At 48.0% G+C, this 15487-nt stretch overlaps 1 protein-coding gene across 3 annotated transcripts in view; it reads right to left on the bottom strand.

The window, feature by feature from the left end:
- The window catches only part of CSNK2A2 (casein kinase 2 alpha 2), a 367342-nt gene that overhangs the window by 145605 nt on the left and 206250 nt on the right, over window positions 1–15487 (bottom strand). For all 3 annotated transcript variants that reach the window (XR_014972222.1, XM_085638579.1, XM_085638580.1), the window contains exon 5: window positions 3374–3433. Coding sequence is in view for 2 of the 3 variants with exons in the window: in XM_085638579.1 (XP_085494705.1) it covers window positions 3374–3433 (60 nt within the window). In the remaining variant the exon portion in view is untranslated. The remainder of the gene's footprint in view (window positions 1–3373; window positions 3434–15487) is intronic.

The following is a 15487-nucleotide window of genomic DNA, read 5'->3' as shown; positions in this document are numbered from 1 at the left end:
TGTAGCCAGAACCCTACATTTTCTGTAGGGAGAAATAATTGAAGGCAAGCACTGCCCAAATCAACAGGTATAATTTTAACATACTAGCATATGAACCCTACGCACATTAAAGCCAGACATATGACGGTCTGCTTATATTAAAAGCACCCTTGTCTTCAATACAGTCCTCAGATTGTGTTAATTAAAGGGCGGATGGCACCAGAGGCTGGTGGTTTTACTTCGAGGAGTACGGAAGAGTAAGGAGGTGTAGGAAGGAACGAGGGAGAGGGTGGAGGAAGGAACAAGGAGGGCTGGTTCTGTGGGAGAAACTTGAGTGAGACACAGGAAAAGCGAGGATGGGAGCCAGCCAGCAGTGGCAGATATTCAGTGAAGCGAAAAGGATGGGAAGAGCATTATGGAGTCAACAGAGAAGCTTATCATTCAAAAATAGCCCCTCATGAAGTTCTATAAAAGCCCTTTATTGGAGATGGAAAGAAACATTCTAGCAGGCTATGATGTTTCAATCGGCTAGCAGAATTACGAACAAGCATTGGCAAAGCCAATACGTCGTGCCTATGCAGGAACTATTGGCTTTGCCAATGTGTTTTAGCCATGTCGTACACAGAGTGAGGCTGCTGTTCAGCATGACTAAAAGTTAGTGGTGTGGAGTGGCGTAAAGGGGAGAAGAGCGGTCTAGAGAGGTGGACAAGGGCGGCCTAGAGGGGTGGACAAGGGCGGCCTAGAGGGGTGGACAAGGGCGGCCTAGAGGGGTGGACAAGGGCGGCCTAGAGGGGTGGACAAGGGCGGCCTAGAGGGGTGGACAAGGGCGGCCTAGAGGGGTGGACAAGGGCGGCCTAGAGGGGTGGACAAGGGCGGCCTAGAGGGGTGGACAAGGGCGGCCTAGAGGGGTGGACAAGGGCGGCCTAGAGGGGTGGACAAGGGCGGCCTAGAGGGGTGGACAAGGGCGGCCTAGAGGGGTGGACAAGAGCGGCCTAGAGGGGTGGACAAGAGCGGCCTAGAGGGGTGGACAAGAGCGGCCTAGAGGGGTGGACAAGAGCGGCCTAGAGGGGTGGACAAGAGCGGCCTAGAGGGGTGGACAAGAGCGGCCTAGAGGGGTGGACAAGAGCGTGGCGGAGTGTTGTCGGCGTGTGTCACAGTGTTGTCGGCGTGTGTCACAGTGTTGTCGGCGTGCGTCACAGAGTTGTCGGCGTGCGTCACAGAGTTGTCGGCGTGCGTCACAGAGTTGTCGGCGTGCGTCACAGAGTTGTCGGCGTGCCTCACAGAGTTGTCAGCGTGCCTCACAGAGTTGTCAGCGTGCCTCACAGAGTTGTCAGCGTGCCTCACAGAGTTGTCAGCGTGCCTCACAGAGTTGTCAGCGTGCCTCACAGAGTTGTCAGCGTGCCTCACAGAGTTGTCAGCGTGCCTCACAGAGTTGTCAGCGTGCCTCACAGAGTTGTCAGCGTGCCTCACAGAGTTGTCAGCGTGCCTCACAGAGTTGTCAGCGTGCCTCACAGAGTTGTCAGCGTGCCTCACAGAGTTGTCAGCGTGCCTCACAGAGTTGTCAGCGTGCCTCACAGAGTTGGAGTGAGCCAGTGTGTCTCAGAGTAGAGTGGTGTGCCATGGAGTGTTGTAGAGTAGAGGGGTGTAGAGTCAAGGGAGTAGAGCGAAGGGGCCTAGAGTGAAAGGGCCTACAGTAGAGTGGAATGGCATAGAGTTAAGTAGTATCGTAGAGGGAGAGGGTGGAGGAAGGAACAAGGAGGGCTGGTTCTGTGGGAGAAACATGAGTGAGACACAGGAAAGAGGGAGGATGGGAGCCGGCCAGCAGTGGCAGATATTCAGTGAAACGAAAAGGATGGGAAGAGCATTATGGAGCCAACAGAGAAGCTTTTCATTCAAAAATAGACCCTCATGAAGTTCTATGAAAGCCCTTTATTGGAGGTGGAAAGAAACATTCTAGCAGGCCATGATGTTTCAATCGGCTAGCAGAATTACGAACAAGCACTGGCAAAGCCAATACGTCGTGCCTATGCAAGAGCTATTGGCCTTGCCAATGTGTTTTAGCCATATCGTACACAGAGTGAGGCTGCTGTTCAGCATGACTAAAAGTTAGTAGTGTGGAGTGGCGTAAAGTGGAGAAGCGCGGCCTAGAGGGGGTGGACAAGAGCGGCCTAGAGGGGGTGGACAAGAGCGGCCTAGAGGGGTGGACAAGAGCGGCCTAGAGGGGTGGACAAGAGCGGCCTAGAGGGGTGGACAAGAGCGGCCTAGAGGGGTGGACAAGAGCGGCCTAGAGGGGTGGACAAGAGCAGCCTAGAGTCGGCGTGTGTCCACTCTTTGCCTCTCCACATAGTGGAGAGGCAAAGAGTGGAGTATTCATGGTGTAGTAGTGCACTGCCATTACAAAAAACACATTTTCAAATTGCATTTGCACAGACGTAAAGTTTTACTAATAAAACTACATAATGCACAAATAATGTGTGGAAACGGTATCACCTAGGGTAATGATTTGTTTTGATCGTATTTAAATATTTGTTTCAGCATACTTCATACAAAACGTGCTTCATTTGTGCTATCCTAATTCTGATGCATTCTGAAATATTTGCAGAGAGGGGTGGACAAGAGCGGCCTAGATTGGAGGACAAGAGCAGCCTAGAGGGGTGGACAAGAGCGGCCTACCAGCTACTGCTTATCCCAACTTTCATTTGTGTCTTCTTTCCGAACAGGCTTAACCGCTGTTCTCTTGAGCAGGAGGTCTACCTCATGGTCTAGCCAGGAGGAACGGATTAAAATCCTTTGGTGGACTGTGGAACCTGTGAAATAAGTTATCTGGCTTTAGTAATAATGTTTCGGGTGATCCATCTACCTTCAGATGCCTCATCTCTTTAATGTCCCCAGGTGCTGAACTTGTTCCGGAAATTTAAAATGGCTCTCCTGCACCAGCAAGTAGCACCTCAGCTCCAACTCAACAAAAGCAACTTCCAGATGTGACATGATCATGAAGTCGTATATGGTGCCACTCTGGAGCTCTGACGTCACTTACTGCCCTTTTTCCCACTTTAAAGGCGCAAACGAGATTGATGCAGATTACAGAAAATCGATCATGGAACCTTATACAATCCTCCTCATAACAGTGCATTTCAGCGAGAAAACTAGGGAAGACAAACATTTTGTCTTAAGGTAATCAACATTCTTTTAATTGATACTTCTCCTTATTCATTCCTTATTTGCTGAAACAATTCCAAAACAATGAACACAAGAAGGGTCTGAAGAGAAATTTAAGAAGTACAGTGCTATATGGACACATGACGGCAATCAGTCCCACACCATCAACTGAAACATTCCAAAGCATAGTTTGTCCTATCTTCCACACAAAAGTCACTGTTTCCTTAATACTTACTTTGAGTAGCTCAAACATGTAAAACCGGATATCAAAATCTGTCAGGATCTGGTACAGTTGCTGAAACAAAAAGATAAGAGGTAAATATATTTTAATTGAAGGGGTTTCTGTAGTGGTTCAATGTCAATGGGTTGAGCTGTCAATGATGCAAAGAAGCACAGTGGGGTAGTTGGCGAGGTAAGGATGCTAAAATTGGCATCTACAGTTTGCATCTATGAAAACCCAGAGCAAACATTAACTGAGTTGCTCATGGCTAACCAGAACGAAGCACCAGAACAGTCCTGGAAGTGACTTAGTAGGAGGAGGAAAGTGTTAGCCTATACCCCCTTCTTGAATGCAATCACATCTATGTCTTGCTTTTTTCTCCCACAGCTTATTCCAAAGATGAACTTCTTTCTAAGTTTTTTTCTAAAGAATGAAAGACTTATAGCAGATCTGTGGAAAGCATCATCAAGGAAGGCAATGGGGAAATATGAAAGTCTAGACTCCTGTGAGGTGATGAGAATGGCTTATGTCGATGAATCAGGAAATCATTTAGCATAAGCTACCCAGGACGTTGAGCCTGAACCATCTTAACTCAATTTTGCCCAGGGTTTGAAATAATTACAAACTAAGGTCTTGTTCCTAGGGTATTAGTGCAGAGCCTGAGCTTCCGAGTGTCAGGGGAGACACTCTTAGTCATATATGGGTACTTCTTGCTATGTTCATTCCCAGTTGGCTTCAAGACAATCCGCTGATGAATCCAATCTAGCACAATCTGGCTAACTAAGCTGCCAGGTGACTACAAAGTAAAGAAAACCCAGCAAGTACTGGCTAGAAAATCGAAATCCACACATGGAGTCGCCATGCAATCTAAAACCCTCAGAAAACAAGGGGAGGATCTTGGACAACAAATTTCAGAGACGGTCACCAATTACTTCCAGTCACATGCTGTCATCAGTACTTAGACCAGGCAATTTAGTTTTACCTTTAGAACATCACAGGGAAATCTCCTGGTAATTCTAATAACGTTCTAACAAATGCAGCTCTTACATGCACATTTTTAATAAACAATAATAGGCTGGCGAACCATGAAAAATACAACATAAAGGTCGACTAGTTATTAAATACGTAAAAATAATACAATTTTGACTTAGCACAGAAATAAAGTGACAGGTACAACCCAAATGTATTTTTGGAACATGCTATTCTAATGAGTGACATTCACATTCACCCCAGTACTTTCATTAATTTCATCTAAAAATTACAAAGCGCCTGGTGAACATTTCAGAATTAATTTCTGTCCGTAACAGTGACGGACCACTGTCAAAGTGTTTCATTTTAGCATCTGTGCCATCACAGTACTTCCTGCCAAAGCTACCCAAATCTGAATTGTTAAGAGCTTTGACTCTAACCTTATGCCCTTCTTGCCAAGCAGGCAATTTGGAATTATTCAAAAGAGATACTGAGTATGGTAGCCAGATTCAAGTCAACAGTTAAATCCTATACATCAAATAGTCATTTAGGTATTTGTACTCATGAACCAGTGGTCTTATTTTTATTTTACTTTAGAGGTTTGTAAAGCGCGCAGCTACCTCCGACGGAGGTGTCCCGGCGCTGAAGACAATATCTCGTGAGGTTCAGAGGAGTTCAGGAGGAAAAGAGTGGGCTAGATCAGAGAGAAGAGCCAGGTCTTAAGTTTCTTCCGAAACAGAGGCTCAGAAGTGAGGAATCTCAGTTCTGTTGGAAGGTGATTACACAGTCTGGAGGTGGCTACAGCAAAGGCCCTTCCTCCCATTCGCGCTAGACGAAAACGGGGGCAGATCATTAGGCGGAGATGGTTAGATCTGAGATTTCGGGATGCTTGTGAGATCTTCAGTCTGTCTCAGGTAGGCGGGGCCTCGACCATTAAGAGCTCTAAAAGCAAGGGTCAGGGATTTAAACTGAAACATAATCTCACTGGGAGCCAATGGAGTTTGATCAGATGGGGTGTAATGGAATGACGGTAGGGGACATTACAGATCAACCTGGCCGCTGAATTCTGTACTGTCTAATCGATTTAAGAGATACGCCGGGGCTCCAACGTACAAACTATTTGCGTAGTCCAAATGGGAAGTTATGAGGGCGTGGACTACTGTCTTGCGTGAGTCTAATGGCAGGAAAGGGATGATTTTTTTTAATCATACGGAGCTTTCCAAAACAAGACGCTGTGACTTTGTTAATTTGGGTCTTGCAGGAGAGGGCAGTGTCAAAATGGAAGCCCAGATTGCGGGCAGCTTGGACAGGTACAGGGGGAGGATCTAATTTAGCCGGCCACCAGAGGCTGGAAGAGATGGGGGATTTCTGGTTAAAAAATAAGACTTCCGTCTTATCTGTATTCAGTTTTAAATTGTTTGAGGACATCCAGGCGGCGATATTCACCATGCAGTGGCGAAAGTTTAGCAAAGAGCTTTCAGAATGATCTTTGAAGGAGAACACCAGCTGAGTGTCGTCAGCATAAAAGATCACTATGACGCCCCATGATTCCACCACTTTGGCCAGAGGCTTCAGGTATACATTGAACAGGAGCGGACTAAGGGCAGATCCCTGTGGTACCCCCCATGTCAATGGTTTCTTGGTGGAAAAGAAGGAGCCCAGCATAATTTGTTGGAATCTATCCGTGAGGAATGATTTGACCCAGGCGAGAGGGGTCCCACCAACTCCCACCTCTTGCAAGCGTGTGAGTAGTGTTTCATGGGAGATGGTGTCGAATGCTGCGGATAGATCGAGGAGGACCAGCATGGCCTCCTCTCCCCTATCCGTGCACTCACGAATCGACTCAGACACTTCTAGTAGAGCTGATTCTTATGGCCATGTCATGCAGGTTGGTTAAACTGAAGACACATTATTTATGCACTCAATTTAACAATTTTAATGGGATAATATACTAAAGTGAAAAAAGGAAAATTGTACCTAGCATTTGTAGATCATTCCACTGCATTCGACTGTGTATGCCACAAATTGTGGAAGATTCTCGAAGTAATGGGAGTTGACCTTCCCTTAATCCAAATCATAAGAGAACTTTATTCGAACGCAAGAGCCAGGGTACGGTATGGACCGAATGGAGAATACACAGCACCATTCCCAGTGGAGAGGGGGGTTAGTCCTGGCACCCTTCCTGTTTACCCTGTATACCAACAGCCTTGAAGGAATGATGCTCGAGGGGTACCAGGATCTACCACAGGTACAAAACCGATCTATACCCGCCCTACTTTATTCAGACGATGCAGTGATAATGGCCCAAACATACTGGAGTTACAACGGGTCCTTAATAAATACAATGAGTACATGAAAATCCTTGATCTAAAAATTAATGTCACCAAAACTTACATAATGAACTGTGGGAGGGCTGGTTGAAAACAAAGGACTATTTTTATCGAGAATAAGAAACTCGGAAACACAAAGACATATCCATACTTAGGCATTCTTGTAGACAATAATGGTACGTGGCAACAGGCCATGAAGGCCAAAAAAACTGCTGTTTATGAGAACTACGAAAGCCCTTGTAAATGTTTCACAGAAGTTGGGAAAGAGGCCCCCAATGGAACTGATTAAGATTTACCAAGCCAAGTGTGTCAGCGCAGTAATATATGGGGCTGGGAACGGGGGATATTGCAATGTATCTGAACTACAGAGTGAAAAATGCTTTTCTTCGTTACTTATTGGCTGTCCCCCGTTCAACGTCAACTTATATTTGCCACACTGAGTTGGGGTTACAATATATTACAGATATAATAAGGATGCAACAAGTTTTATTGTGGCATCGAATTTGGACCTCAACAAAAACGACTTTTAATCAAAAGGTCCTAAGTGACTCCCTCAATTTAGAGCAAGCCTTAGCTATTAGGCGGCTGAAGTATATTAAAGACTTCATGACGGATTTAGGACAGCCAGAATTGTTTCATAATCCGTCACAGATGCGTATAATCTCCAGGTAAATTTTTAAAAAACTATGCATGTCTCACTTGGAAGAAATTAGATATGCCAGTGAGGTTCTTAAACCAACAGTACAAACAAACCAGATGATTATTTCTTGTACTGCAATGCAACCGTACTCAACTTTTTGTATAACTGGGTACAATAGATTTGCTCTCTCATGCTTCAGACTAGATATTTTTATCGATCAGTGTCTTTTCCTATGATAAATGACTGGTCAAAAAACTTTGCAATTTGCCTATGTGATGGATCTTCATCTCAATCGACAATCCAGGTTTTATTCTGCAAATATTATTCGGACCAAAGAAAAAGGTGGATCCTACCTATTTTAAGAACTTGGGGCTTGAGGCAATGCCGTCCTGCCCATTTTGCACTGCAGCTTTTAGATAATGAATGCTATACAAGAAACATTAGGGGAGGAGCCAAGATGGCGACCGGAGCAGACGCTTGAGCGCCCGGCTCCGTCGGTCCGTGGCCTCGGACTACTATCCTGATGCTCACCCTTGCCGATTCTCGAGGTGCACCGTGTGCGAAGACGCGCTGACCGCGCTGCTGCTTTCCCGGAGTCTCAACCCGCCCGGATGCCCGAGTTCTGGGTGCTTTTGTCCTCGGCACTGAACCCTGCGCCCTTACGGCCTTTGCCGGCCTCCTGGAAGCTCCGCAGTTACCGGACCCGCTAGCGCTAACCTGAGCCCCGCGGTCCCGATCTCGCCTTGCACCATGGATCGTTGCCGGATGAGCCCGAGGAGAGACGGCCGGACACCTTCTGCATCCTGTGCCTGACGGGCTAGAGCTGTGGGGTGGGCCCCGGTGCGGTGAGTCTCCTGCCCCGCTCTGAGGACCGAGCTGCGGGGGGCTGCTGCCCCCTTTGCCTATTGCCTAGCCAGCGGCGAGGGGGACCGGCGAGAAGATAAGCGACTGTCGGCCTTTCCTGTTGCGGCGTAGACCTGAGGGGAATTGACCCCTTGCCACGACCCCCCCCCCCTGGCCAGTGCACCGTATAGCGGCAAAACATGGCGTTGAGTGCCTGCTCGCGGCTGGGGGGTGATACTCCGGTCTCGCCCGCTGCCCACTTCGCCCTCCCTCTTCCGGACACCAGCTCCACAGTGCCGTCCCGGATTGCTGCTGATGTTGGGGCCCAGCTTCCGCTGACATGCGGCTCCGTTCTGGCTGTCCTGCGGGACTTTCAACTACAGATGTGCGCTGGCCTGCAGGCGCTGAGTGAGAGGTTTGACCCCATACTGTCGGCTGCGGGCTGTGAGCGCACTGTTTGTCATCCACAGGGCGTAGGTCTCCCGGTGCTCTTGTCCTCTTGCGGGGACGCAGCGGCGGTGTATGATTGTGCTACACTGGTGCCTTCATCTAGCGCTCCCGGCGCCCAGGGTCCACCGCTCTCCACCTCAACTGCGGATACTTTGTCCCCCTGGTCATGGCAGCCTGCTTCATTGTTCCCTGCCTCACCGCGTCCGCGAGGCTATCCTGCTGAGCGATACCTAACGGCTTCGAGGGACCGTCCGCGGTGGCCCACTGCTGCCTTTTTCTGGAACTCCTGTACCTTACTTGCCAGGTTTGGATTTTATGTGGTGCAACGAGGGACCCCAATCGGTGGTCGGCGGCCATTTCGTGATCCTACTTCATCATCCTCTCACAAGCGGCCATCTTGTCTTTGTCTGCTCGGGACATGGGGCCTTCACGCAGGAGCTGGTTTAATCCCAAGCCCGCGATCGGGCCAGGGCTAGACTGACTTCTATCGCTATGGTTATGGACGGGCTGGCCTGGGACTGGGACTGTATGTATGTTTTGCGCGCACTCGTCGCGACTTGTATCCCTTGCTTAAACTGTGGTGCCATGGTATCTTTGCATGCCGTTTTTTTGGCGTAGAGGGCTTCCAGTGTGTGGGGGCCATAACTGGCTGATGGTTCGGGGCGCTCTGGTGTCCAGTGGGCTCCTCCCCACCTTCTTTTCTGCTTTCTTCCCTTCTTTACTCTGTTCCTACTTTCTCTCTTCTCTATATTTCGGGTTCATTGGGCGACAGGCACTATGCTGGGGGGGGGGGTAGGCCGTAGCCTCCGCATTGGTGTAGGGTGGGGGGGTAATACTCTGTTCTCAATTAGTTCTATGGGCCTTTCTCTTTTATGTCTCTGTGCTCTACTTTCTTCGATTCGGGGTCCGGGTGTGGGGTGGATCGAGTGGGGGCGGCTCTGGAGGGGCGCGTACTTGCTTATGTGACTATCCTGATATATCTCTGCACCGCCTCACTGATTGAGATTTTACTCCCATTGTTGTTCTTACTGATGTTGCTGCTCGCCCGTGTGGTGAAGCTATCTTGCGGACTCGAATCTACTTTGCTCTTATCCTTCATTGACTTTTTTTTCTCTGATAAAATCATCAAAAAACTTAAAATTAACCTTCACCTCTCCTTCCCCGGGTTTCAAAGATATCTCCAGTATGTAACGTATAACCTGTTGTTAATCCTGACCGTTGATGCACGGGGGCTGTAATGTGGGTATCAGTGCTTTACTGTATCGTGGCCGGCCTGACGGTTGTAGGCCCGTATTTGTTCTTTTAAGATGCACGAATAAAGGTTTAAAAAAAAAAAAAAAAAAAAAAAAAAGAAACATTGCTCTATTTCTAAAAGGTGTAATCAAGTACAGAAAACGACTTTGAACTTTAAAAAATCGATTTTAATTTTTTTGTTTTTAATAACTACGACTCATACTGAGAAATGATTTTATTAGAGCTAATGTGAAGTATGATAAAATTTGTTTTGATTCTTTTTTTAACGATCTCAAATTAAATGCATTGAAATAAGTGTAATGTTTACTGTGTCTCGTGCTTTTATGGTTTTGTAATCTAAAAATGAAAAACGAATAAAGCAACATTTTGATTTGATTTATTTATGCATTCAGGTGTGCAATTATGCCAAAATGTAAACATATTGACCCACACAAAAATGATGGGATGCTGTTTGCAATAGGTCTAACCACTGGCAATTGCCCTGGGTGGCACTCCAACCCATTGTTTGAATAGGCATAACCGGTCCTGGGTTGTTTGTGTTCCGGTTCAGGGAGGACCTGGCTTGGCAGTAAAAAGTATGGAAAGGTCCACCTAGAGAAACGTGTCATGTACTGAGTTTGCTTATATGTATATTCAATAGGATATTAATGAATGACGCTTGCAAGCATACCTCAGAATCATCATAGAAGCAGCTTTGCAGATAAAAGAGTCCCTCCCACCGGACAATTGTTGTATTTGAGCATTTCGTTATTACAGGCGTTTTTGGATGACAATGGATGAGGGTTTGACCTTGCTGTGCCTTCTTTCCCTGACCTGGTGAATTCATTGGGCCCTCCTTTGCTTTGTGTTACGGGCCACTACTGACCCGGGCCCTCTCAATTTAAGCACCTGAGCATCAGTATGGCTCAATAAGGTTGTTTGTTTTCCTGGTCTGCTTTTTCCGCCCTGGGGCCATCATTTTGCAAACAGAGCGGTCTACGCCACTTACCAGGTGGATTCTCTGTCAAGGCGATACCTCCCACCTTACTTGACTGAAGCGCTACCTGTAGGAAGCTGGCTCTGCATATACTATACCAAAATGAGGTATAGTGTGGGCAGAGTCCCGAAGGTAGGCCGAGGTAAAAGTAGATAGCACCTTACTCTCTATTTGTGGTAGTGTGGGATAGCAGTAAGGCTTTATCAGAGACTAGTGTTAAGCATTTATTGTACAACTCAAACAAGAAATGTCACACACTCAAAGACAGAACTAAGCCAATTTGTTTGCATAATATTATTTAGTTATTTTATTTCTAGAAACAAGCCAGGCCTGGTGCAGGTAAGTGAAATAGTACTTTGCAATACTTATGCAATTAATTACAATTGAAAGCAGGTTCAAATGCAGTTGGTTTAAATACCGGTAAGTCAATATTCAGAATTACTTTCCAGTTACTTTATAAATTACAATATTCGTTACTTCTTGGATTACTTTTTAAGTTACTTTTGCTAATCAGTATTATATGCCTAGATATCACACTGAGACATTTCCTAGATAAAAGGTAAGTAATTCACTTTTGGTACATTTGCAGTTTTTCAAGTTTTCATACATACCAACAGCACACTTAAGACTTTTCAAAGAGCAGATAATGCAATCCTATGGGAGGAAATTAAGTTAACGGTTTATAGGTAAGTACTTGTTTGTGGGAGTTGGTATTCTGAGGTTAGAACCAGGGTTCCCCCAGAGTCGAGGATGCACTCTCAGAACACCCTCAGAGGCACTTGGGTGGCCGGGTGCAGTGTGCTGAGGCCCAATGTTATCCAACGGCGTATAGGGGTAATCCAGTCTGTTGCTGCTCACGCACAGGCCATAAGGTTGTGGGAGCAAAGCTACTGGACTTAAGCTCAGGGCAAAGGGGGATCCAGTTTAGCACACAAGTTGCACCCACAGCGGCACAGGGGGGTGCATGCACGGTGCTGTTTTGGCGTCGGGTGCCCTGTTTTCAATGGGAGTTGCCTGTTTTGGATTTTGGCTCCAGGCTCAGTCCAGGAAGACTTCCGGGAGGAACCAAAAGCTGGGCAGGTAAGTTGGAGGCCTCAGGGGTGTAGGTGCACCTCGGGGTCTCTTCTCAAAGGGCGCAGGGCAGCTGGATCCAGGGGTTTCTTTTAAGGTTGGATTTCACCTTACCGGGCCACTCGTGGTTGGGGTGGTCTCCGTGCAGAGGCTGCAGGCGACGTCAGAGTCCTGGAGGGGTCAACCCATGGTGGACTCTGGAGCGCTGAGGGGACCTCGCTGGGACCAGTGGGCCACCCGGATTCGAGCCATAGACGTCAGTTGGAGTGGTGGTTCCAGGCGTTGGGTTTCATGGTCTTCAGCAGGATCAGAGTCGGTCTTGGGAGTTTCTTTTTTAACAGAGCTGCTGTTCACAGGAGATCCAGTCTTTGTTGACAGTCAGTCCTCCCAGGGTTTCTGGAGGTCACTGGCTGCAGGACAAGGCGACTTTTGGCACAGGATCTCTAGATACTGTTGACAGGCCGACAGGGCTGGGGCCAAGTCAGTTCGTCTCTGCAGTCTCCTCTGCTGGGCGTCTTCTTTCGTCCTTCTTCGTAGGTTGCGGGAATCTGTCTTTTTGGTTTAGGGCTGCCCCCTAAATACTGTATTTATGGAGGGTTTGGGGGGGGGGGGGTCTCGAGTAGCCAATGGGTTACTGACCTTAGGGTGACAACACCCATGGTGTGCTCACCCAAAGTGGAGTGAGCACAATCCCTAATCCTGATTGGAGAGTGCCTGTCATTTGCAAGATGGCAGGCACTGAAGAGTGGGCTTCCCCTCGCCTCTCCCACCTGAGGGATGGGGTTGGCAGAGGTGGGCACATCTTCTGGGCTGTGCTCATTCTTCCCGCCTGTCTTCCAGCCGAGAAGAAGGGGAGACAGGAAGGGGGCCTGCTCCTGATAGGAGAGGCTGGGGGTCGCGTTACAAAGGCGGCAAGGCCTTTAAAGATCCCCTGCCACAGATGGCTCTTAATGGCCTGGGGAAGGTGCGACTACCTCCGCCCAGGATAGGCTTTGTTTTAGGCCTCAGGGAGCGAAAACTCCCACCCCAGGAGTCCCGAAACATGTCTCGTGGTGGCAGGCCAGTGTGTATTCCAGTCAGGGAACCCACCAGAGGCAGGTCGTTTTTCAGAGGGCATCTCTAATATGCCCCCGGAGTGCATTTTTCATTAAATCTCACAATGGCATCAGTGTAGGTTTAATGTGCTGAGAAGTTTGATACCAAACTTCCCAGTTTTCAGTAAAGCCATTATGGTGCTGTGGTGTTCATAATGACACCATATACTCTTAATTGCATTACTACACTTAAAATGTCCAAGAATTATTCAAGACACTGTAGGGGTACAGGGCCATGCACCTGTACCCTCACCTCTGGTATAGTGCACCCAGCTAGAGGGGTGACTGAGCTATGCCTGGGCAGTGGGATGTAGGCATTGCACACAGGGATGCGTACCATGGCAACTCTTCACTTTGTTCTGCACCAAAACACGCAGCCAGCAATGGCAGTGTTTGTATGTAAAGGCCTCCAAAGGTGGCACATTAAGTGATGCAGCCCTTAGAGGCCGTCCCTTGCCACAGTGCCCTTGGTACCTTTTACAAGGGACTGATATGTGGCCAGAGCGATGCCAACTGGGGGTACAAGGTACAGTTTTGGGAAAGAACACAGGCCCTGGAAACCTGATCGGCAGCGACCCAGGGCACATCAAGTCAAAGTGCATCAGTAGTCTGGCAAACAGTGAAGGGGTAACTGCAACAGAAACCCAGCTTCCTACATTCCCTAGCCAAGTTCTGGGCAGTCTCCCCCCTCTGCGACACCACCCAAAATGCTCGATCATGCCCTGTATGTGCATGCCAAAGCAAATAGTACTGCCCAAGCTGATTCGACATTGTGTTTCCCAAGGCTGAAAGCAGTTACAGTGCACCTACACCAGCAACTTGAATTCTGACAAAATGTCACACATGGTGTCAATTCTCAAAATCTCATCATGCCTGCTTTCCCTCTCCATAACTTCTGCTCTAAAGTCCTTACTTATTTGACTGAGTATTCAGCAACCTTTCCATAATAGTCTTTATGCAACTAGGCTGGGATACTGAATGCAGTGGCAATGCCACTTTCATTTGTGTTTCTGGCACCCCTAGGGAATGTTGCAGCCAATTGATCAAGAGTTTTGAGACGCACCTGTTAGCCATTGATGGAATGTGTTGGAAATGGCCCTTTTTGCAGGGTTATCCCAAAACGTTTTGCTTTTTCCTCCTATTTTTCCCTGACCTATTTGTGTTGGTGTTAGGACTCTGGGCACTTTACCACTGCTAATCAGAGCTAAAGTGCATATGCTCTCTGTGTAAATAGTGTTATGGATTGGTGCTTCCATGATTGGATATTTGATTTACCTGTTAGCCTCTAGTTATGTGCACTGCGTGTGCCCGGGCAGGTGAATCAAATGCTACTCGGTGCCGGCAGCACTGGTTGTGCCACCCCCGTGAGTAGCCCTGAAAACGGTAACTCAGACCTGCCATGTTGACTTGGCCAGTGCACACACTGACCGGTTCCTAACCTACCCTTTTCTAACATGTCAGACATCCCACCGGTAGGCCCAAGGTACCCGTGTGGGCAGGATGCAATGTATGTGAAAGGTAGGACATGCCCTGGTGTGTGTGGCATGTCCGAATAGTGAATTACAGCCCATTTCGTTTTTCACTATTGTAAGGCTACCAGTTACCCATAGGATAGAATGGGAGGTTTGTTTATAACATCTTATAAACATAACTGGCCTAGGGAATTCGGTAAGAAAATAGAATTTAGTATGCCTGAACTCAGAATCTAAAGATGCATCTTTTTATTGAGGGGGATTTTTACATTCTGTGTTTGAAAATACCACTTTTAGAAAATAAATATTTTCGTGCTCAGTCATCCCGTGTGCCTCTGCTGGAATGTGGATTGCCTGTCTGGGTTTTGGATGACAGAAGGCTGGGGGGCCGGAGGGGCTCCAGATGGTCTAGGTAGGTCTGGAAAGGGCTGAATAGACCTGGGCTGCGATGGGGGAAGGGGGAGATTTCCTTGCACCTCAAAGGGCCTGGTCTGCCTCTGACGAGGTCGTCTCCACCTCCTGCCAGGAATGGACACCAGAGAAGGCCAAACGGGTTCTGGCTGAGCACAGACACCCTCTGCCTGAAAGATCAAAGGAATTTTGGACCTAAATACTGGGTCCCAGACCCCTGAACTTTAGAACTCATCTGGAACAAGAAGACTGCCAAGAAGAAGAGCCGGAGAAGCTGTGAAAGGGAACGACTGCTTTGCTGGATGCTTTGCACGGCTGACCTGTAGTGGCTGCTTCTGTATTGGGCAGTGAAAGGCCTGGACTGGACTTTCTGCAATCTAATTTGCGAGTCTCTCCAAGGGCTTAAGGTAGAGCTTGCCCCCTGTTCACGAAGTCTCAGGAACAGCAAAGACTTCAAGTTCTTCGACCCGCAGCACTGGGGACTGTGTGTTTTGTGCTGCAACCCGAAGAACACCGACGTCTACGACGCCGCTGCCGACTCCGTGACCTGAAGGCACCGTAGAGGGTACTGCCACAACGCAACCTTGGTCTCACCGACGACGCCTGTTGACGCCGCCAC

This window comes from Triturus cristatus, chromosome 12 (genome assembly GCF_964204655.1).
Source record: "Triturus cristatus chromosome 12, aTriCri1.1, whole genome shotgun sequence".
Taxonomy (NCBI): Eukaryota; Metazoa; Chordata; class Amphibia; order Caudata; family Salamandridae; genus Triturus; species Triturus cristatus.
Note: the sequence above shows the minus strand (reverse complement) of the source record. Positions and strands in the feature narration are given on the sequence as shown.